Here is a 23488-nt window from a genome sequence, read left to right as displayed (position 1 = left end):
TTAGTGCTTCTGATACAATGAATAAAGTAGAACTCAGCTGTCAGGTAGGTGGCTTTTTAAAAATGGCTGGGCTCCAGCAGTGGCAAGCTGCTCAGGCAGCTGGTAATGAAAATAGCAACCACAAGTGAATCACAACATTGACAAGTTTGTGGTTGCTATTAAACATGCCTTGTCCCTTACCGCTATTTACTCCGAAACCTCGCAGTTACCACCCTGGGCCCGTGACCAACAGGCCTGTTTATAAATCTGGCACTGGTATGTATGTACGGACATACAGACAGATTGGTTTTCGTATGCAATATCATTCATGTTCTTGTCTTTGAAAATCAGTCTTTCTGTTTATTCATTCCATATGTAGATTGATGTATTGTACCGGGAAATGATTATGGGGCCAGAGCATGGGAAGGATCTCAGGTAGTGTGCAGTTACTATTGGAGCAGGTACAGAGAAGGATAATTTCACAAGGCGAATAATAGATGGTAACTATAAAATTTTTGACAATATTTATTGATATTCTCAAGTAAATCACCCTGCTGTTGATTTATCAAAATTAAATTTTCAATCAATCTTTTCAGAATGCAAAAATGAAATATATGAGCTGTTATATTCTGGGACATCCACTTGATGTTAATAATGTCCAAAATGAATACCAATTTTCTGAGATCTCAAACACCCTAAAGTTCATCTAGGATCTCTTATATAGACTCAAATTCAAAATAACACTTTGTACATAGAACTTCATTTAACCAAATTTCTAGATTGCATAGAAATTAAGTCCATCACTTGTGATGCAAACCTAAAGTTTTTCTAAGATTGTTAAACATAACATTAACTCACACTTCCTTTAACAATCTGATAGTTCAAATAAATGTTTTCAATCACTTGCTGAAAATTCCTACAGTTCATCTAAACCAGTTAAATAGTGCGCTTGTATTTTTGCTAAGCCCTATAGTTCATCTAAGTGAAAAGACTTCAATTTACACAAACTTTAAAGAGAAATCTACAGTCTAAAGTAAGACCTGAAGTCTTCTTGAATAACCTCCTACAATTATTATAAACAGTAGGATTAGAATCCACACGAAGCACTTTTCCTTTGACGAATGTAGCATTGTGAATGATTGAGTGCTTTATTAAAAAGTCAGTTAGTGTCTAAGTGTAATTACTCACTCAAAAATATATGAAATACACTTATATCACCTGTAATCTGCTTATAAGAATAGATGAAGTACTGTCCTGCGGCTTGGTGACTGGAACTTTCTGCAGCGTGCAGCCCGAACTCAAACTCGGCAACAGCAGCGTAACACTTTCCATCCCATGAAGACACCACATTATCATTCCTCGTAGAAACCACGATCAATCCCTCGCTGGATACCACGAAGAAACCACGATTAATCCCACGCTGGAGATGACGTTCTACGTAGTGTATTATCAAGACACTTTGCCAAGATTTCCGATGTTCTTTTAAAGAGAAAAGTTGAAACACGGAAAGTTCAATTGGCACAATATAACGAGCTGTAGGACTCTTAATTATCATTAATGAGTTGTACTTTACACTGACATAAGTCTTAATGCACAGTTTGTACTCATACTTTTGTTCTACGATATTAAATACGTGACTCAGAATATCACAGTCTATGCTACAGTCTGAACCATAAGTCAAGTTAATGCAGTAATGACCTGAGGTCGTTTTCAAAATGGAAAGCACAGTTTTTCACTCACAGTTTATAAAACATGAATTGAACACTATCACAGTTCATAATAATCACTGATTATGTCTTAAATTCAGTCATAGAATAATTATCACTGTCCGTGAAAAACTCGAGAAAATGCGATTAATATCACTCCTATAACAGTCTCTTGAATACTAATGTTCACAGCTTAAGCGGTTTTTATGAATGAGTTTGCATGACATGAGTTCATATGATCTAATATTGCCATAAAATGTCCTTAACATTCAGTTCGTTTCTTATGGTAATAATCGAAAGTTCGAGAAAGTACTTGAAAAAACAGTAACATTTAGTCCTATTAATTATTGAATATTCAAATGGAATGGTATTTCAAACAGTTCATAATCGTAATTGTATACGAGAAATGCGTCTCAAAATTAATGAAGTTGTCATAAATTGAAAGTTCAGTTTATCACGCACTATTTCCTAGTATGCTGTCACTGTTAATGATCATGACAAAGTTCAAAATATGAGATATTAACGAAGTCCACAATACTGTCGAATGGTAAATTAAACACTGGTATTCTCAATTATACTTCAATGCACAGTCTCTATCTTAAATCACTTAGTCAAGACACTCGTAAATCTTATACAACGAAAACTCAGTTTGAGAAAACTTTACATCATCTCGCACGTCACGACGCGGTTGAAACTTCACTTACTACGACTTTGCACAAATTCAAAGTTCTAGAGTATAACTTTCGTATCTCTCGTGAAGTGCGACGGAGCATAATGACGTCTAGTCATGATAGAGTTGTAGAGTTTAAGATCCACGGACTGTACCCTCGGGTTGTCGACCTATTTATATCCGGCTGGAAGCAAGCTCTCCGGGTCGACGACAGAGGGGTGGTTATACTTTCCAAACTTCAATTCGTCATATCTTTTAAACCACTAGGCGGATTAATCTCGAATTTGCAACATCGTACTTTTAAAACGTGAGCTACAAGTTGGTGTTAGTCAAACGCCTGAAAAGCCTTACATCTGTTATTTTTTTGACATTTTTGACATGCTCTATTGGTGAAAAATATGTAATTCCCTCCATAGGAATTTAGAATTTTCCATTCATATTTATCGGTCAAGTCGTTGGGAGGTATAAAAATTATTTCGAGACATTTCTACGGGGAGGTGAGATGCATGTGGCGCTGACGTCACTCAACCTTGCCCCCTTTCATGCTGTCTTCCTCACACAGAGCAGTAGGGACGAGAACGTTCTCTCGTACAGCTGTTCAGACATCGTAACTTAGCCGTCCTTTCATGAATAAAGATTTTATAATACATATGTGCCAGGGCCTATGCCTTCCTGGTACAGTATATATTGTTGACATTTCTACAGTTTACAGAACTAATAACTATTTCTCCAAGTACATTATTAATCAGTTTTTTGTGTATTGTTAAAAGGAACTGATCTACAGCATCCATTTGGCTTGGCTGTTTTTGAAAACAAAATCTACTGGACAGACTGGAACACAACAAGTATCCACATGGCGGACAAGCTGACAGGACAGAACAGGACCATCATCAGGTATGCTTTAATATTGTCTTCTCAATACTAAGCCTGAAATTGCTGAGTTAGTTCTGTTGTGTGTTGATTATGTCATTTAGCCCTCAGGCACACAGTTATTTTTTATCGAATCTCCACACTATTTTACAATATGTTCATTGTATTATCTCTATAAATGTTATTAAATTATTATTATTATTATTATTATTATTATTATTATTATTATTATTATTATTATTATTATTATTATTATTAGTATTATACAAACATCTCCAGCTAGTTTGGGAGGACAAGAAGAAGAAAACTGTTTCATGTGGTCCTATGACAGCCAAATCAAATTAATAATAATAATAATAATAATAATAATAATAATAATAATAATAATAATAATAATAATAATAATAATAATAATAATAATAATAATAACAACAACAACAACAATAATACTGGGTGTGCTGGCCATGTGGTTAGGGTCGCGCAGCTGTGAGCTTGCATCCGGGAGATAGTGGGTTTGAATCCCACTGTCGGCAGCCCTGAAGATAGTTCTCCGTAGTTTCCCATTTTCACACCAGGCAAATGCTGGGGCTGTACCTTAATTAAGGCCATGGTCGCTTCCTTCCCATTCCTAGGCCTTTCCTATCCCATCGTCGCCAGAAGACCTACCTGTGTCAGTGCGATGTAAAACAAATAGCAAAAAATAAAAATAAAGTAAAATAATAGTATTAGAAGAAGAAGAAGACTGGTCCAATGTAGGCCATAAAATGTAAAATAAAATTAAGTTTTAAAAATGAACTTATTTTTTATGTACTTATTTTTTTGAAGATTTTATTGTATAAGGTTGATTTTGGTGCTCCATTGTGGGCGTAAACAGTGTAAATAAAAAAAACATACATACATACATACATAGATAAATATCATATACTGTTGTGCCTTTCAGCATTCAGTCTGCAAACGTATGTGAATTCACTATTTACCACTACAATCCTCTATTTGTAACTAGTTCTGTGGCCTCTTTTAGTTCTATTTCTCTTACCTTTAAATCATTAGAAACTGAGTCTAACCATCGTCACCTTGGTCTCTCTCTACGCCTCTTGTCCTCCATTAGAGAGTCCATTATTCTCCTACGTAACCTGTCCTCCTCCATTCGCCTCACATGACCCCACCACCGAAGCCAGTTTATGCGTTCAGCTTCATCAGTCGAATTCAGTCCTAACTTAGTTCTTATTTTCTCATTTCAAGTATCCTCCTGCCATTATTCCTACCTGTTTGTACCAGCAATCATTCTCAGTACTTTCATGTCTGTTACTTCTAGCTTATGAATAAGATATCCTGAGTTCACCCAGCTTTCACTCCCGTAAAATAAAGTTGGTCTGAAAACAGACCAATGTAAAGATAGTTTTGTCTAGAAGCTGACTTCCTTCTTACAGAATACTGTTGATTGCCACTGTGAGCTCTCTTCATTAGCTTTATTGCACCTTGATTCACTCTCACTTACTATTCTACCATCCTGGGAGAACAAACATCCAGAATACTTTAAATATCTATCTGTTCAAGCTTTGTATCCCCAATCTAACATTCATTTTTCTTGGATTTCTAACCTACTGACATCAGTTTAGTCTTAGGCAAGAAATCCAAGAGAACTGAATATCAGATTGGGGATACAAGCCTGGAATAATCACACAGACTAATCATAATGGTAAAACGAATTGCAAAACATAAAGTACTTTTGAAAATACCAGCCTTCTTGATACCCTATCAGAAATGTTATTGGATACATCAACCATGTCTTATAAGTAGGGCTCGGATGTTTAGGAAATGTCATATTTTTTTCTTTGTCTCCATTTTATTACCTGATTGGATTTTGGTGCAAATCAGGTGATTATCGTCACAATTAAGTGACTTTTATCTGTCATATAAATGCATATTTTGGCTATTTTTTGTCTTAAGGTCATATTTTGAGTTATTTTAGTAGGAACGTCATATTTCGGTCATATTTCGGCGGTTTTACGACAGCTGTAGCTGTGCAAAATCATCATCAACTTTCCAAATGAGAACTAGTATTCACAGAACTGCTTTTCCATATCATATCTGTAGTTAATACAAGTGGAATACTCTGCTGCTTCTATCAAGATTGCACAGGAATTGTCTTCCTACAGTTTGTCAGAAAGTCTGGCATATATTAAGTTGAACTTTGGAATTATATCAAGTGCAATTACTCTTTTAGAAACTGCTAGCTTAGAAATCCATGCAAGTATTGAAAATGTGAGAAGTGTTGAACTTTAAGCACAACAATCACATGGAATAGTTGGCGTCAGTGTAAAATGGAAAATTTAAAATGTGCTTAATTGAAGTGTGTGCAAGATAAATGATGTTCTTAGAGGAGAAGGTACAAGTACATTTCAAGATGAGTGCATACTCGACAGCAGTGATGTGGTGCTCAATTTAAACTTTAACGCCTTTTGAGTAATATTAATGTAATCTGGGCTTAAACATTCCAGAATATCTTTTAAAAAATAGATTTATTTTTAGTTTTCTTGTATTTTAAATCAACAATGAACGGTGGAAACATGTTTTGACTTTTAACATGTTGTGTGATCTGATAATCTTAGCAAACTTAGTACTTTATAGGTATGTATTCACAAATGTTTGATGAGGAAATCGAGGACAATAGACTGTGAATAACTGCTAAACATGTATATTCAGAAAATTAATGTGAAAGTAAGAATAAACAATTTAGTTAACAAATATGTATCAAAGGAATTGCTGTTTCAATTTATAACTTATTTTAAAATGGCTATATTTAGATCAATCATTTTTGGGTCATATTTTTCAATTTTTACGTCATATTTCGTTGCTTTTGAGGTCATATTTAGTCACTTTTGAGGTCATATTTGCTTGCTTATTTGGGTTATTTTAGGTCTTAAACATCCAAGCCCTACTTATAAGTAGTAATAAAATTTGTCACTCTTTTTATAATTATGTTGAAATCAATTCTAGGTCAGGTATATCTGGTCTTATGGATGTGAGGGTGTTCCATCGAGGACGGATTCCAGTGCCAACACTGTGTCGTTCTCAGAATGGAGGCTGCTCTCATTTGTGCCTGCTGGCTCCTTCATCAGGACATTCCTGTGCCTGTCCAACAGGAATTCAGCTTCTGGTAAGTTATAATATACTATCAAACCATAATTTTAGGTAGAGAAATTCTGATGAAGAATTGCTATTTATACCTTTCCTTTACTTATACAGTATTGACCCATTGGGATCCTTTTCTCCTTCTGTAGTCCTAATATTTCACCACCTGGATTCATCTTTACCTTTCTGCCTCTTCTTTTTCGTATCTATATTATGTATCTACATAAAAGAGCCTCCGTGGTTCAGACAACAGAGCGCTGGCCTCTCACCAGTGGGTTTGATGGTTCAAATCTTGGTCACGCCAAGTGAGATTTTTGCTGGATAAAGTGGAGGCGGGACAGGTTTTTCTCTGGGTACTCTGATTTTCCCTGTCGTCTTTCATTCCAGCAACACACTCTAATATCATTTCATTTCATCTGACAGTCATTAATCATTACCCCAGAGGAGTGAGACAGGCTTTGGCAGCTGGCACAATTCCTATCCTTGCCACTAGATGGGGCTTCATTCATTCCATTCCTGACCTGATCGAAGCCTGTCGTGCTCCTCTGGGGCAATGATTAATGACCAATAGACAAAATGACATGATATTGGAAACTGTTGCTGGAATGAAAGATAACAAAGAAAACTGGAGTACCCAGAGAAAAATCTGTCCCACTTCCACTTTGTCCAGCACTAATCTCACATAGAGTGATGAGATTTGAACCACAGAACCCAGCGGTGACAGGTTGGCACGCTGCTGCCTTGGCCTTGGAGGCTCTATCGTAATGCATTAGGGCCTAATTTCAATATACAAGAACTGTGAGTAAGGCAACAATGACCGAAAGATCCCCTTGCTTGCCAGCTCGAGTGTCACATAGAATCCTGAATTTGAGATGGTGAGAAGATGATAACATTGACATATTTAAGAAGGATGACCTAAATTATCAGCTACTGTATATACCCGGTGGTGTGGTGAGAAAGACCAAGGCATATTTTGAAGTTCTCCTTTCTTAAATCCATAACAGTGTAGATTGTAATTAAGTTCATTTACAAAATTTTGAAAATGCTGTTTCTTCTCATACAGTGTACAAAATAACAGATATTTTGAATAAGTATTTTAAGCACATTCATTATGAAAGCCAAAATTGGGACTTGAGGTATCCTGAGGAATGAATAACCTTGACATGTTTACTTTCAAAATCAGGACTGTCCCAGATAAACTGGAATGGTTGGTCACTCTATTTACAATATTAAAAGGAATTAAAATTGCATTTATCACATTTTTCAGGTAAACCCTATTTAGATTTAGGATTACTGGTGAATTAAATTGTCACAAGCAGGATCATGGTTAGGAATATTTCTGAGATTTCCCTGCTTCTTGCATTGTATGGTAATTGGAATGTTTACTATTAAGAATCACCTGCTATGCCTCTCATTCATTGCCCATGGTTCATGAACTAGGGTGGTACTGTAGGAATCTACACCTTGAACTGTTTGTCATTTGTGATTTTCTAATTATGTCAAATTCTTTGTTACAGCCCGATGGGAAGACTTGTTCTCCAGGCCCAATTAATTCTCTGATATTTGCACATCGTGTTGACATACGGCAAATCTCTCTTGATGTTCCTTATATTGTGGATGTGGTACTACCACTCCCGCCACTGAAGAATGCCATTGCTGTAGATGTTGACCGCAAGACTGGTGATCATAGTTTCTTGAATTATATTAGTTTTATTCCGATATATAATAGTAGATATTATTTAAAATTAATATTAATTTTCTTGATTTTATTACTGTATCATAGGAAAACTTATAATAAAATAAATCATTATTATTTTTATAGGAGAAATCTACTGGACAGATACAGCTGAAGATGTAATTCAGAAAGCAACTCCTGATGGTAGACATATTGAAACAGTTATATTTGATGGATTAGAAACTGCGGATGGCATCGTAGTTGACTCTACAGGAAGAAAGGTAAAAAAGTCATGATTCATCATATACAGTATATATACAGTATAACGCCACTTTTATGTTTGTAGAAATATGTTTTTCCATAATTTACACCTTGTTTTCTCAGTTCCTTCTGTTTCCCTGTGTTCACAATGCCATCCAGTCTGCATTTTTACATTAATGAAAATTTTAATTTTGCACCATTTTTGTTTTTTAGACCAGTGAACATAAAGGAATGTCAGTGATAACCAAAAAATTTTTTAAAAAATGAAATGCCCTTGTGTTCACCGTAAGTGCTGCCAGGACACACCAAGCGAGTGATCAACACCAAAGCAGAGTAGAACTGTACCGAAGGCAGGTTGCATCTTTGCTGTATTGTTGCTATTGCAGTGTGTTTACAACTTGCAGCACCCTCAAATTAAATTGCTCAGCAAAATAGGACTATTTTCTCACACGAATACTCCAAAAAAATCGTAAGATTCATTTTACTGTAGGCATGAACAGTAGCAATGGCTTTCCTTTTCAAAAATAATATAAATTGATTGTCGTTATATTAGAAATCAGTGTGAATCAATTTTTAATCATTATGCTGATGCATAATCTGCATATATAAAATGCTAATGTGTATGTTTCACAAAACTTAAGCTCTTAAACCAGAAGGAGTTAAAAGGTGCAGTTTGTACCAAAATCTTCCAAAACATCTCAATAGTACAGGAAAAATCTTGCATTTCTTGAAAAGTCAATGGAAATGTATTTATTTTCAAGGTCAAATCATTAAATGACCACTCCAGTAATTGCAGATGAAGGCTTACCTAGCCTGCAATACATTCTACACTTAGCAGGTTGCTAAGCGACTAACATTTTCAACCTGTCAAGCCAGAGAATATACATTTCTTCTGATGATGGAAGAATACTGTTCTCTGCTAGATACTCTTCGATTCTCTGATCTTCCCCAACTCAACGGATGGCAGAACATTCCTAATAACTTACATCCTGCTAAGAGAAAATAGTCTACGTACGTACAGACGGAAAGGTATCAAGTCGACTAGCCTTCTGTATGTCCATTAATAAACACAGGAACAAACGCTTGGAAAAATGGGTAGTCTACTTGGTTGAACCAGTATTGAGCTACGGCCAATTGTACGTTGCACTATCTCAAGCAAGATTATTTGAAAATGTTCCAGATACGGCCAAATGATCAAAGCATCAGTATTAAATGTTCGTAAAACTATTGAAAAGGGCAGGCATAACATTATGACTGTGACAGGCATATCAAGACGAGTTATCTGACATATTTATAAGGAATGCCAAGGAGCAGCATGGGTCCCCTCCATTGAAAGTGTAGGAAAAAGGGAAAAGCCAGATAAATAACAGAAAAAGTAAAAGATCCTCTGATTCTCATGGTTCTTTATTTCTTTTGACAGATCTATTGGACAGATGCTGGCCGGAACAGCATCGAGGTTGCCGAACTCTACGGGCACAATCGTAAAGTTTTGGTATGGTCAGAACTTGAATCACCGAGAGCAATCACTCTACATTACACTCTTGGATTAATGTACTGGTCTGACTGGGGCAAGAACGCAAGAATTGAGCAGGCAGACATGGATGGCAAGAACAGGTAAAGGAATACGCTCATTTGCTGTGTATGGTTATAAATAAGTAGTATGTAAGCTTGTCATTGACAAACAAAATTACTATTCTGTGTGAAAATTAATTTGAAATTTGAAATGAAACATGTTTTCCCAATAAGTGATCACTGGCTTCTAATTAATGCATTAAATCTGTCGTCATATGAATTGAGATGATTTCTACATGGCAGCTAAGGTTGGTATGCTATGCAGCCATCTACACTGGAGTTTCAGCAATCGTTTGTTAGATATTGCTCTCTGTATGGGAAAACTTTACAGATGTCAGTAATACTTAGTTGAGTTTCATGTTATTGCTGCTATGTACAACAAAATGAAAAATCTCACTTCACTGAAAGAGAAGCATTGTAATGAGAAGGAACCAAGTATGCGAAAATCCACCTCACTTGAATCACATCTCTACCATGGGATCAAAAATTTTATAGTTGTTACTTCTGGTAGGGAATAGAATATTTACAGTACTTGAAATGTGTATTTGTGCGTCTCTGTGCTGCAGTCCGACTCGTTGGCTGAACGGTCAGCGTACTGGCCTTCGGTTCAGAGGGTCCCGGGTTCGATTCCTGGTCGGGTCGGGGATTTTAACCTTAATTGGTTAATTCCAGTGGCACAGGGGCTAGGCGTATGTGTTGTCTTCATCATCATTTCATCCTCATCACGATGCGCAGGTCGCCTCCGGGCATCAAATAAAAAGACCTGCACCTGGCGAGCCAAACCCGTCCTGGGATATCCCAGCACTGAAAGCCATACGACGTTTCATTTCTGTGCTGCAGTGGTTAGTGTGATTAGCTGCCAAACGCTGGAGGCATGGTTTCGATTCCCAGCTCTGCCACAAAATTTGAAAAGTGGTAAGAGGACTGGAACGGGGTCCACTCAGCCTCTGGAGGTCAAATGAGTAGAGGGGCTTCAATTCTTGCTTCACCCATCCTCAAAGTAGTTTTTCCATGGTTTCCACTTTTTTTCCTGGCAAATGCCGGGATGGTACCTAACTTAAGACCTCAGCCGCTTCTTTCCCTGTTTCTTTTCTTATCCCCTCTAATCTTCCCATCTCCCCACAAGGCCTCTGTTCAGCACAACAGGCGAAGGCTCCTGGGCGAGGTTCTAGTTCTCCTCCCCAGTTGTAACTCTGACCCAAAATCTCATGCTCCAAGACAATGCCCTTGAGGCGGTAGATGTGCGATCCCTCGCTGAGTCCAGAGAGAAAACCAACCCTGGAAGTTAAACAGACAATGAATGAATGTGCTGAAAGTACCGATTTACAGCAGTTTCAATATCGCACACTTTACGCTACTAATTCACTGTGAGTAAATATCTAAAATGTGTTTTGTTTGACACTGAACTTTTCTCTCTCTAAATCTGATAAGATTACAACTGTCTTTCTAAAAAAAAAAAAAAAAAAAAAAAAAACATGCAATAATATGCCAAACTTGTTTGCAGGAGGACACTTATTGCAGACGAACTAGGCTGGCCTAATGGACTTGCTATCGATCGTCCTGCTGGCAGGATATATTGGAATGATGCCAAGATCAATACCATAGAAAGTTCAGACTTAGCTGGACGAGACAGAAGAGTGGTGATATCGGATGTACCTCACCCGTACGGTCTGGTGATTGTTGGCAACCACATCTACTGGACGGACTGGCAGACGGAAGCGTTACATCGTGCTGAGAAAGTGAACGGCTCGGACAGCACCGTAATACGAGGCAATCTAGAAGGATTAATGGATGTGCGGTCTGTGCAGGTTGGTGTAAGCTTCCTTTCGGGCTGCTTGCCTGGCTCATTGCTTCACCCTTGTTGCTTGTAATACCCCACACCAGCCTCCTTGTACCCTAGTGTAACCACTGTCTGGTTTGTTTATCCTTCTTCTTTCCCTTGGTTTAGGAATGGTTGGAGAGAAGGGTGAGCTTGCATTGTAAATTGCCTTCATTTTACAAACAACCACGAACCTGCTGCGCAGGCGTAGCAGGGGGAGAGGTGATACTCCCACGTGGCGTGTCCTAAGTGGCGGATAGGGGGGTCCTAATCGGCTTGCCGGAGGACTTGAGGGAAATAAAATACCTCACGCGGACCAAACACACTACCCCCTGCGGGTGGGGGACGCACATGTAGAATACACCCGCGGTATCCCCTGCCTGTCGTTAGAGGCGACTACAAGGGGCGACCAAGGGATGATTGAATTAGAACCATGAAACTACTCTTGATTCGTACCATCATGCGGGGAACACCATGGGTTGCATGTACTTGCGAGTAGTATCACTAACTTGGTATGAAATAGGTTTGTGATTAGTTGCAGTAAAAAGCCTGGCCTGATGGATTCCACTACCCGTGCGTTGTACCCATGTGGGCAACACCGCGGGTCTGGGCGTAGCCTGTGAGTCGTACCGCTATATGAGTGACACCGTGGGTCTGCGTTGCCTGTGATTAGTACTCACTATGTGAGGAATACCACGGGGCCCGTGGGACCGGCACCCGTGACTAGTACACCTAGGTGAGGAAACTCATCGGTTTGCGCTGGCTGTAAGTGGCGCCATTGTGTGCGAAACACCATAGGTCTGCATTACCTGTACGAAGTACAATACTTGTGAGTAGTACCATCTTGTGTGGAACACCGTGAGTCTTCACTACTTTTGATTAGTACCCCAAAATGACAAATACCATGGTTCTACTTTACTCGCGACATGTACCATTCTGTGGGGCCTTAGTCATGGATTTTGCACCCCTATTGACATCAAGCATCATTGTGCTTTATAAGTGGTCCCTTGGTCAGTAATACTATTATTCACGATTTTTTTTTGTGTCTAATCCACTGTTTTTGTTTGTTTGTTTGTTTTTGTTTTTTTGTAGGGTTCATGTCCATCCATTCATTCTTCATGACATTTTTTATTTCATTTTGGTCAGTGGATGAATCTGAATTTTTTTTTATTTCATTTCGTACCATTAGGGGCCGATGACCTCGATGTTAGGCCCCTTTAAACAACAAGCATCATCATCATCATCATTTTAGAAACAAAACTTCAAAACAGTGACCACCAGCTTTCAGTTCTTTGGGAGATTGTAACCTTGTGTTGGTTAATAATGATAATTAAAAAAAACAATACAGTGGTGAGGCTTGAGGCTCTCTATGGAGCTGAAACATTAAAGCTAATGTGGAGAGGTAAAATAAACAAAATTATGAACATGGAAAGAAGACTTGGTAGAAGCATTCTTGGCCCAAAGACAATAGAAGCAGTGTATAACAGGTTACAATCTAATAAAGAAATCTATGAACATGTGGAGAATATAGTACACACCATGCGTAAAAGAAGATTGTCGTTTTTTCAGACATTTTAACAGAATGAATAATGACAGACTGACAAAACAAAATTTTAAAGAATATCATAAAGCTTAAAGTACAACCAGCACTGCATGGTTTACGCAAACATTAAATGATCTCAAAGAAGCAAACGTTGACATCAAGGAGACACATAATAGGAAGTTATTTAGGGACAACATTCAAAAAGTGATCTTCAGGAATGAACAAGAAAGAAGAAGAAAGCAGCCACATGATATAGAACGGCTCCGGAAACAGAGATCAGAACGTATGAAACAGATGTGGCCGGAGAACAAGAAGAAACATAGCAAGAATTGAGGTATTAATTTAACGTGTTCTGTAAAAAGTGCTATTCAATTAAATAAATAAAATGAAAAAATAAGAGAAAGACAATTAAATATAGGTAATTTAAAACCATTACGAATAATGCAAGATCAAATGACAACTAATGACAATGATATGGGAGTGCAAGGGCCCTAAAAGAGTGATACATAAACTTTTGTGGACTTTAATTTAATAAGGTTCTAAGAGAACAATTTATTTCTAAATAAGAATCAAAGCCCCAAATTAAAATAAAATACAATTAAACAGTCGTATACAAATCGGGATTTTGGAGGAATGATATAACCTAGAAAATTAAAATTGAAACAGAAACAATTACATTGAAGTAAAATAGTTACCATTTCCACTATGCAGAGTAGATTTAAGACACACTGTGCTAAATGCACCCAAATCTACAGAAGGTTACTTACTCTTCAATTAAGCAGTGGGCTAGTCCCATATCTATTTTCAAGCTAGAAGAAGAGATAAATAAATTTTATATATTAAAAAGCAGCTTGAAACCAAGGAAAGTTCGAAAGGCAAAGGGAAACAACTTTGCAGTTGATATATGAAAAGTGAAGCAGAGTTATTGAGGTCAAGCGAGAAGGAAATGTTGCATTAAAGCTTACAAAATGTTATTAAAAAGGCTTCGGTCTACACAAGATGAGGATGGCTGTAATTAGCAAATTACCTCACCATATAATATTTAAATTAAAAGATTTGGTTAATGGAGTTGACAGGGAAAATGTTTGCACATAATGTTGAAGTTACATTACAAAAATTTAAAACATAAGAAGAAGCAAGTGCTTACGCAAGGAAAGATGCAACTCCTGATGTGAGCGGGAGAGATCCCGCACTACGTCGCTCTCCAAGAGAACCATGTCCAAAAGACACCTCGCTGTGGTGCGTCCCCAGCAGGAGCATAAGCAAGTAGGGGAAACGAAATTCATCATCATCATCATCATCATGTAATCCTTCCAGGACTATCAGGTCACATTCCTCACATGTAGAAAAAGAAAATATGTTATATGGACAAGGGTCCGGAAACGCTTTATTTCCATTCAGTAATCAAATCACTACTGATCTGCATTTAGGGCAGTCGCCCAGCTGGCAGATTTCTTATCTGTTATTCTCCTAGGCTTTTCTTAAATGATTTCAAAGAAATTGTAAATTTATTGAACATCTTCCTTGGTAAGTTATTTCCAATCCCTAACTCCCCTTCCTATAAACGAACATTTGCTGCAATTTGTCCTCTTGAATTCCAACTTTAACTTCATATTGTGATCTTTCCTACTTTTAAAGACACCTCTCAAACTTATTTGTCTACTAAAGTCATTCGAGGTCATCTCTCCACTGACAGCTCGGAACATACCACTTATGCTATAGATGTTGATTCCCATAGGGAACCTGAAATATTTATCCCAAACGAGTAAATTTAGTTGAGCAGCTCATCTCCTTTCTCCCAAGTCTTCCCAGCCCAAACTTTGCAACATTTTTGTAACGCTACTCTTTTATCGGAAATCACCCAGAACAAATTGAGCTGCTTTTCTTTGGATTTGTTTCCAGTTCTTGAATCAAGTAATCCTGGTGAGGGTTCCATACATTGGAACCATACTCTAGTTGGGGTCTTACCAGAGACTTGTATGCCCTCTCCTTTAGATCCTTACTACAACCCCTAAACACCCTCATAACCATGTGCAGAGATCTGTGCCCTTTATTTATTATCCCATTTATGTGATTACCCCAATGAAGATCTCCATCAATGCAGTAATTAAAACTGAGAGGACGTTTCCTACTTGTGAAACTCACAACCTGACTTTTAACCATTTTTATCATCATACCATTGCCTACTGTCCATCTCACAACATTATCGAGGTCATTTTGCAGTTGCTCACAATCTTGTAACTTATTTACTCCATACAGAATAACATCATCCGCAGAAAGCCTTATCTCTGATTCCACTTCTTTACTCATATCATTATATATATAAGAAAACATAAAGGTCCAATAATACTGCCTTGAGTAAGTCCCATCTTAATCATTACAGGGTCAGATAAAGCTTCGCCTACTCTAATTCTCTGAGATCTATTTTGTAGAAATATAGCAATGCATTCCATCAGTCCCTCTTTTGTCTAGTCCAATTGCACTCATTTTTGCCAGTATTTTCCCATGATCTATCCTATCCATGTTAGAACCCATTTTCTACAACTCTACATAATACATTAATCATTGGAAACACATAGGAACAGAACATTAGCATTGATACATGGATCACATTGCCTGGTGTGAAAATGGGAAATATGATCAGGGCTGCCAACATTGGGATTCAAACCCACTATCCCCCATTGCATTGAATCCCAGATGCACTGGTGTATTGTATATCCTCCTATCAATTCTCTCTCTCTCTGTGATCACTCTCCAGTCTCCTCCTCTTCTCTTTATGTCTTATCTTCAGTTGGTCCAGTCATCGGAAAATGTTATAAAATTTATCTCGTCTAAATCTACTACCCATTAAATGTGCAAGATATACCTAATTACGTTCTTTTCTTGTTGACACAAAGTTCATTTATGAGTTTCTAGGAAAATCCCAGTCTGATGCAACAGGATGCAATGTGAATCAAAATTGGTACTCAGAAGTTTCTACATAATCTTAAAGACAAAAAAATTAATGAAATGATCTAGATGAATTTTATAAATTTTGAATCCACTTTCCACCTGTCGCAGAAATCAGATCATGGATCATCGAATCGTGCATCATATATGGGGTCTCTTTCTCACAGTACTTTGTTATGTATAGGGCTCGGATGTTTAGGAAAAGTCATATTATTTCTTTGTCTCTATTTTCTTGCCTGATTGGATTTTGGTGCAAATCAGGTGATTATCGTCACAATTAAGTGATTTTTATTTGTCATATAAATGCATATTTTGGCTAATTTTTTTTGTCATAAGTTCATATTTTGATCTATTTTTGTAGAAATGTCATATTTTGGTCATATTTCAGTGATTTGGCGACAGCTGTAGCTGTGCAAAATCATTGTCAACTTTCTGAATGAGAACTAGTATTCACAAAACTGCTTTTCCATATCACATCTGTAGTTAATCCAAGTGGAATACTCTGCCTCTTCTATCAAGATTGTGCAGGAATTGTTTTCAACAATTTATCAGAAAGTCTGGCATATATTAAGTCGAACTTTAGAATTATTACATAAAATCAGCTTTATGGTCCGTATCACACTTCAATAGATTCACAACTAAGTATTTATTTATTTTCCACCTAGTCGATACAATGATTGCTTAAGGCAATTTAATGGTTAAAAGTGGTACATGTTTTGTATATTATCAACATCTTCAGCCACACAACACTGTTTAGATGAAAAATACATATTTGGGATTATGTCGAGTGCAATTACTTGTTTATAAGCTGCTAGTTTAGAAATTCATGCAAGTGTTGAAATTGTGAGAAGTGTTGAACTTTTAGCACAACAATCACATGGAATAGTTGGCATCATGTAAAACTGAGTCTTCAAAACGTGCTTAATCGAAGTGATAGTTTTTCACTGTGTGTGCAAGATAAATGATGTTCTTATAGGAGAAGGTACCAGTACTTTTCAAGATGAGTGCATACTCAACAGCAGTGATTTAATATTATTTAAATATGCACCAATTACATCTTGTGACGTAGAAAGGAGCTTCTCTTAAAGAATGTGTTAAGTGATAATCGGAGGTCTTTCGCGCCTGATGCTTCGAACATGAATCTTGTCATACACTTCAATACCGCCCGTAGAGAAGAATGAAAAAGTTATGTGTGTCTGCACTATTTACCCTGCTGCCCTACCATAATGTATCGAAAGACATCTACTTAATTTGTTTTGTGGTGCTCAGTTTAAACTTTATAACACATTTGAGTAATATTAATGTAATTTGGGTTTAAAGATTCCAAAATATTTTTTCAAAATAGATTGATTTCTAGTTTTCTCATATTTCAAACCACCAGTGAAGAGTGCAAACATGTTTTGACTTTTAAAATGTTGCGTGATCTGATAATCTTAGCGAATTTAGTACTTTATAGGTATGTATTCACAAATGTTTGATAAGTGAATTGAGGACAATAGACTGTGAATAACTGCTAAACATATATATTTAGAAAATTAATAGGAAAGTAAGAATAAAGAATTTAGTTAACAAATATGTATCAAAGGAATTGCCGTTTCGATTTATAACTTATTTTAACACGTTGAGTGCCAGACCGATTTTCATAGGCTTGCCGTCTAGTGCCGTGAGCTAATAACATCGAGTTACTCCCTGGTGCCAAAACGTTCACAGGCTTAACCAAGCAAATGACCGCTGATATGAAGATGTATTTATGATATATTAGGTTAACTTATAATGTATATTAGGTAAAATATTGCGACCCCATATGGGGTCGTATTGATCATTACGAACTGTACACGTACACGCGCCCCCATATGGGGTCGTACTTATACAGTAGTTACTGTCCCGACGCTCGGTCATACTTACATTTCCTTTGCGGGGACGCGTTATATGCTGTTGCTTATGATAGATATGTTATCTTGTTCATACTGGAGCCGTTAAAAAGTATGATCTCCGATTTAAGGTCAGGAAATGTTTGTAAATGTCGATATTCCGATTTTAGGATAGGAAATTTTCGTATAGAATATAGTTATATAAAGTAGTGAAAATCATTTGAATTTGGTAAATTAGGATGTAACAGAATAATATTATAAGAAGAATTAGTAGTTACGGAATATTGAATAAGTATACAATTTTTTTCGTATAACTTTCAATTTGAGTAAGAGAAGCTGGCAGCGCTGGTTGTACACATGGGAAACCAGTGAATATATCGTTCAAGATGGTCATAATTGTTGCAACAGCTGGCTGGGAAACCTGGAGTACAGTGGGGAAGTGTGTGCTGAAGACTGTAATTCATGAATGTGGTTGAACATGCGAGATCGATATTTGCTGTATACTGGGTTCAAAACCACTGTAACTATATACTTCGACTACATCATCATTGTCCGACTTGTTCGATATATCTTCCAGACAGTCTGCACTAAGTCTTTTACTGCTCGATTTACTCGTAACGACTTAAAAAAGAAAAGGAAACTCAGAGCACTGCACACTTACATAAACAACCCGTGCGTGAGATAGACAATGACTTTGTCACCCTACAAAGCACTCTTGACGTACCCATACGGGGTTGCGCCAAAACAGGAATTGAGAAATGGAAGGTGGACTATGCACGTACTTTAAATAGACAACCAGCAGATGGCAGGAAGAGACTTTATACATCTTCGAAACACATACTTACTGCGCACCCAAATGGGTTCGCACAGTTCTCGATTTAGAATGAATGTACGACCCCATATGGGGACGTGAAGTTCAAAAACTTGGCTACTCTCACGTACCCATATGGGGTCGTATGGCACTCAACGTGTTAAAATAGCCATATTTAGATTAATCATTCACGGGTCATATTTTGTAATTTTTACGTCATCACTTTTGAGGTCATATTTAGTCGTTTTTAAGGTCATATTTACTTGCTTTTTTGGGCTATTGTTAGATCTTAAACATCTGAGCCCTAGTTATGAACAAGATGCATTAAATACTTGAGGACATATTAGAGGTAGTATGAAAAACAAACATATCTGATGAATAATGAAGTTAATTGAGGCAAAATCCAGAGTAATGCTTTATTTTATGAACTGTTTCTGTATATTTCCGGTGCAATGCTGCAATTGTAATGTTAAGCATAGGCAATGGCTTCATTCATTTCTTGACATACCTCATGTAACGTTGAAGACATTCACATAGTGTTGCCATCTTGTAGTGAGCGTAGTGATTTGTTTGTTGAATGCATCAAACATTGAACCAGCCAGCATTCATTGCCAAGTTTATGAAGTGCATGCTGAAAGTGCAATCACGGATGGAATGGTGAGCAAATGGGCTCCCAGATGTTCAATGAATGTTGTCAAAATGTGTGGCTGAAGAATAACTTTGTGAGGACAGACGGTACACAATTTCATTGCTCTCTCTGCTCCATTATTAAAGAAATTCATAGAAGATATCTGGGGCTGCTTATGGATAATTTATTACCGTATTTACGCGAATAATACCCGCATATTTTTTAAAAAAATTTGGGGCATGAAATTGAGGTGCGGGTTTGATTTGCGTCAATGTTGGCATTTTCTTTTCAAAATCAGCCCTCCTAAATTTAGGGTGTGGTGTTATTCACGTAAATATGGTGGCAGGGATTATTCGCGTAAATACCCGTATTTACGTGAATAATACCCGCACATTAAAAAAAAAAAAAAAATTGAGGCACAAAATTGGGATGCAGTTTTTTGCATCAAAGTTGGCATTTCTTTTTTTCAAAATAAGCCTACCTAAAGTTAGGGTGCAGGGATTATTCGCGTAAATACGGTATTTCAGTGGGATGTGACTTCAATTAATTCTTATATACAAATAACTCCTGTAATTCCTATCCTGACCTTCATAACCTATGAATTACTTTATATTTCTATCACAATTTATGTGACCCCTGCTCTTTGATTGATTATGGTGCATGATAGCCTTTTGATTAATTATTTTGAAAGGTAAAAATTTGATGCAAGTGAATTATCATTTACTTTGGAATATCCCTTTCAGACCTGAAAGAAAACTGGCGGTGTGAATTTTTGTTTGTATGTCAAAAACTGACTAAAATGCTCTTAAATACATATATTTTTAGTTTATTCTACAAAATAAAAATTAACATCTGAGAAAAAGCACCTGCACAATTGTGTGTATACAGTCTGAAAGGGATATGCCACATCCAGAAAGGTATGTGATCTCATTCAGAAATGAACTGGCTCCAAGGCTGAATGGGCAGCATCAAGGCCTTTGGTTCAGAGGGTCCTGGGTTCAATTCCTGACTGGTTGGGAATTTTAACCGTAGCCGGTTAATTCCTCAACTCAGGAACTGGGTGTTTGTACTAATATACTCCTCTTCACGTACACACAACACAGTAACTACCACAGTAACGTGAATTAGTGAATTCAACATTCTACATAGGTTTTGCATCAGAAAGGGCATCCAGCTGGTAAACAGGACCAAGTCCACATAAGCAACAGAATTTGCACTCATGAACCCACCTGTGTGTGGGGAAAAGCAGCGGAGTAAGATCTCGTTCAGAACTGATTTTGGTGAAACATTATCACACCAACATTTCCTCAATTCTAATGTTCAATTCTCTGATATTCTTTCATACAATATAAAGTCTATTTCACACTTGGATACTTTCAGATAATGCTTCTGCCAATAGCCATTAGCTTGGGTAGACTGGGTGTGTGTGCCGTATGGCTTCGTCACCAATTCCTTGATGGTGAACTTTCCTCAGGCACAAGACCTCGTGGTGCTCCTTCAAAGTGTTATAAAGATCAGCTTAAACAAACCATTAACAACATCAGCCCTCAAACCTGCAGCACACTTGCCCAGGATCGTTCGCTTTGGTGTAAACTACCTCTACTGCTGTTGAACTGTTTGAGCAACAGTGTTCCAGGCATGAAGAGGTTAAACAACAGTTTATGCGTACTCCTCCATCAGATGCAGTCTCGTCCTCCCCCATCCATTGAATACAATCTGTGTGGAGACATGTTTCATTCTAGACTCAGCTTGTTTATTCATAAAAAAAAAAATACAAGCCCAAACAGCACTGAGTGCTAGTGGATTGTAAGCAGCAGACTTTGTATACTCAGAAATGAGTAGCAGCCGACAATGACGACTTTCTGTCAACATATCTTGTCTAGAGATGACTTAGTTTACTTCATACCCATGTATAGGTGCAAGCAGTCATGCTAATTAAAAAAAAAATCATATTTAAATACTGAATTCAATAAAAATATGGGCTCGGAAATTTTTGACATCTCGCATAGTTTTCAAGACATGGTTCGTTTTAACTCAGTGAATATGAGAAATCATTACCTTCATGTTAAAAAAAAAGAAAGAAAAGAAAACCATCACCCCCATGAGACAAAATGAGAAGAAGAACCATTGCCAAGGGGTCTGAAGAGCAAAGAACTGCTTTGTCCACCAAGATGAAGGAGTAGGCTACTGGAAATTGAGTCAGGCTGACTGATGAATGTTAACTGTAGTCCTAAACGGCAAAGATGATATTGTGATAATATAGAGGTATGATGGTGTGAACTTTTTGGAATGACTTGAAGATTGTAACATTTCATTTACATTCCATACGATGAAAGATCAAATTGGTTTGAAAACTAAAGAGAAGTCCAGTAGGGAAGTGGCTTTTCACCACTCCTGTTCATCATTGTTGTGGATCAGATCATAAAATCAGTCAAAGAACATTTCAAAGAGCATAACACTTATACTTTGCAGATGATGTTTTGATCTGGGGAGAAAATGAAGCAGAAGTACAGGAGAATGGCAAGTTTAAAGAAAAATCAATAGAACAAAAACTGTTGGAAATGACTATCAACAGAAAAGGCAAAAATTCAAACATTTTCCTGGAGGGAACTTTGTTATAATCTGTTTCTAACTTCAAATACCTTGGAAGTATAATTTCTAAAGTTACCAAAGCAAACCAACAAATACTTAATAGGACTCAGAAAGCTTTTCCAATTTTATTTTCAAATGAGAAATCTGCTCAGGGAGGAGAAAATACCCCAGGAAGAAAAACTGACCACTTTTTTTTTTTTTTTTTTTTTTTTTGTGCACCTATTTCATTCCAGTTCTCACCTATGGACTCAAAACATGTACCCTACATAACAAGGCAAATAGTAAAATCCAGTCAACAGTGATGGAATTCATCAGAACAATGAACCAAAAGACCGGGAAGGACAAGATTAGAAATGAAATAAACAGGAAGGAGGCTGGCATCAAAAATCCTGTTACCAAGCTTTGAAGAAGATGCAGGCTGGAATGCTGTGGACATATTATGAGGATGGACAGAATGAGAAGAACAAGGAATTACTGTGACAGAGAAGTAAAAGGGAAGAGGCCAGTTGGGAGGCCAAGGAATCGATGGATAGACACAGTGAATACGGAGGTCAGCAACAGGAATGCCAAGTGGGAGGACATAGAGGAACAGAAACTATACTTTGAAAAGAAGAAGTGATGAGTGCTTGTACACCACACCTGGGAAACTGGAGATGGAAAATGATGATGATTTACTATGTATCTGGACATTTGAAGTGCTGTTCTTATAGTAAAAATAAGAAATATACATCATAAAATATACAAAACACACTCATAATGCTGCACTCAGTAACACAGGAAAGCAGAGCTTATCTGCTGTACAGTTTAGTAACTCTGATCTCTCATTTAGGATTTTATATGCATTATATTCTCTTTATTATTCTTCTGTAGCATGACTTGCCCTTTCTCCACCCAAGCTTGCAACAGACCGATTGCGTCCTGCGCATGCTGCTTCGCTCAGTGTAATATTCATTGTGAAAGCAGCCGTTTGTCTGTCTGTCTCTGGCCTGCCCCACCAACTGCAGGTAGACAACTTTGCCGAGAACGCATGCGGGACCGACAACGGAGGCTGTTCGCACTTGTGTCTCAGACGGCCAGGTGGATACTCGTGTGCCTGTCCCACGGGTACCCTGCTCCAGGACGATCAGCGCACCTGCCAGACGCCTCCTTCCACGTACTTACTGTTCGCCACACGCAGCACGCTAGCCAGAGTGTCCCTAGATACTCCAGAGCTGTGGGATGTTACCTTACCCATTCCTGATGTTCACAACGCGATTGCTGTCGACTTCCATTGGAAAAAACAGAAGATCTACTACACTGATGTTCACCTGGACATTATCAGGTAATGTATAACCAAAGTAGAACAATGGTAAGATTTACATAAAGTACTGAGTATTTAATTTTTTCATTTTCATTTTCATTTTAAAA

General features: G+C 37.4%; 1 protein-coding gene across 1 annotated transcript in view; it reads left to right on the top strand.

Annotated features, from left to right (window-relative positions):
* The window catches only part of Lrp4 (LDL receptor related protein 4), a 315255-nt gene that overhangs the window by 253871 nt on the left and 37896 nt on the right, over positions 1-23488 (top strand). Inside the window, exons 18-25 of the mRNA XM_068229792.1 lie at positions 3126-3249; positions 6226-6385; positions 7878-8040; positions 8183-8316; positions 9717-9910; positions 11373-11676; positions 14367-14369; positions 23086-23402. Coding sequence (XP_068085893.1) covers positions 3126-3249; positions 6226-6385; positions 7878-8040; positions 8183-8316; positions 9717-9910; positions 11373-11676; positions 14367-14369; positions 23086-23402 — 1399 coding nt within the window. The remainder of the gene's footprint in view (positions 1-3125; positions 3250-6225; positions 6386-7877; positions 8041-8182; positions 8317-9716; positions 9911-11372; positions 11677-14366; positions 14370-23085; positions 23403-23488) is intronic.

The sequence above is a fragment of the Anabrus simplex genome, chromosome 12 (genome assembly GCF_040414725.1).
Source record: "Anabrus simplex isolate iqAnaSimp1 chromosome 12, ASM4041472v1, whole genome shotgun sequence".
Classification (NCBI taxonomy): Eukaryota; Metazoa; Arthropoda; class Insecta; order Orthoptera; family Tettigoniidae; genus Anabrus; species Anabrus simplex.
Note: the sequence above shows the minus strand (reverse complement) of the source record. Positions and strands in the feature narration are given on the sequence as shown.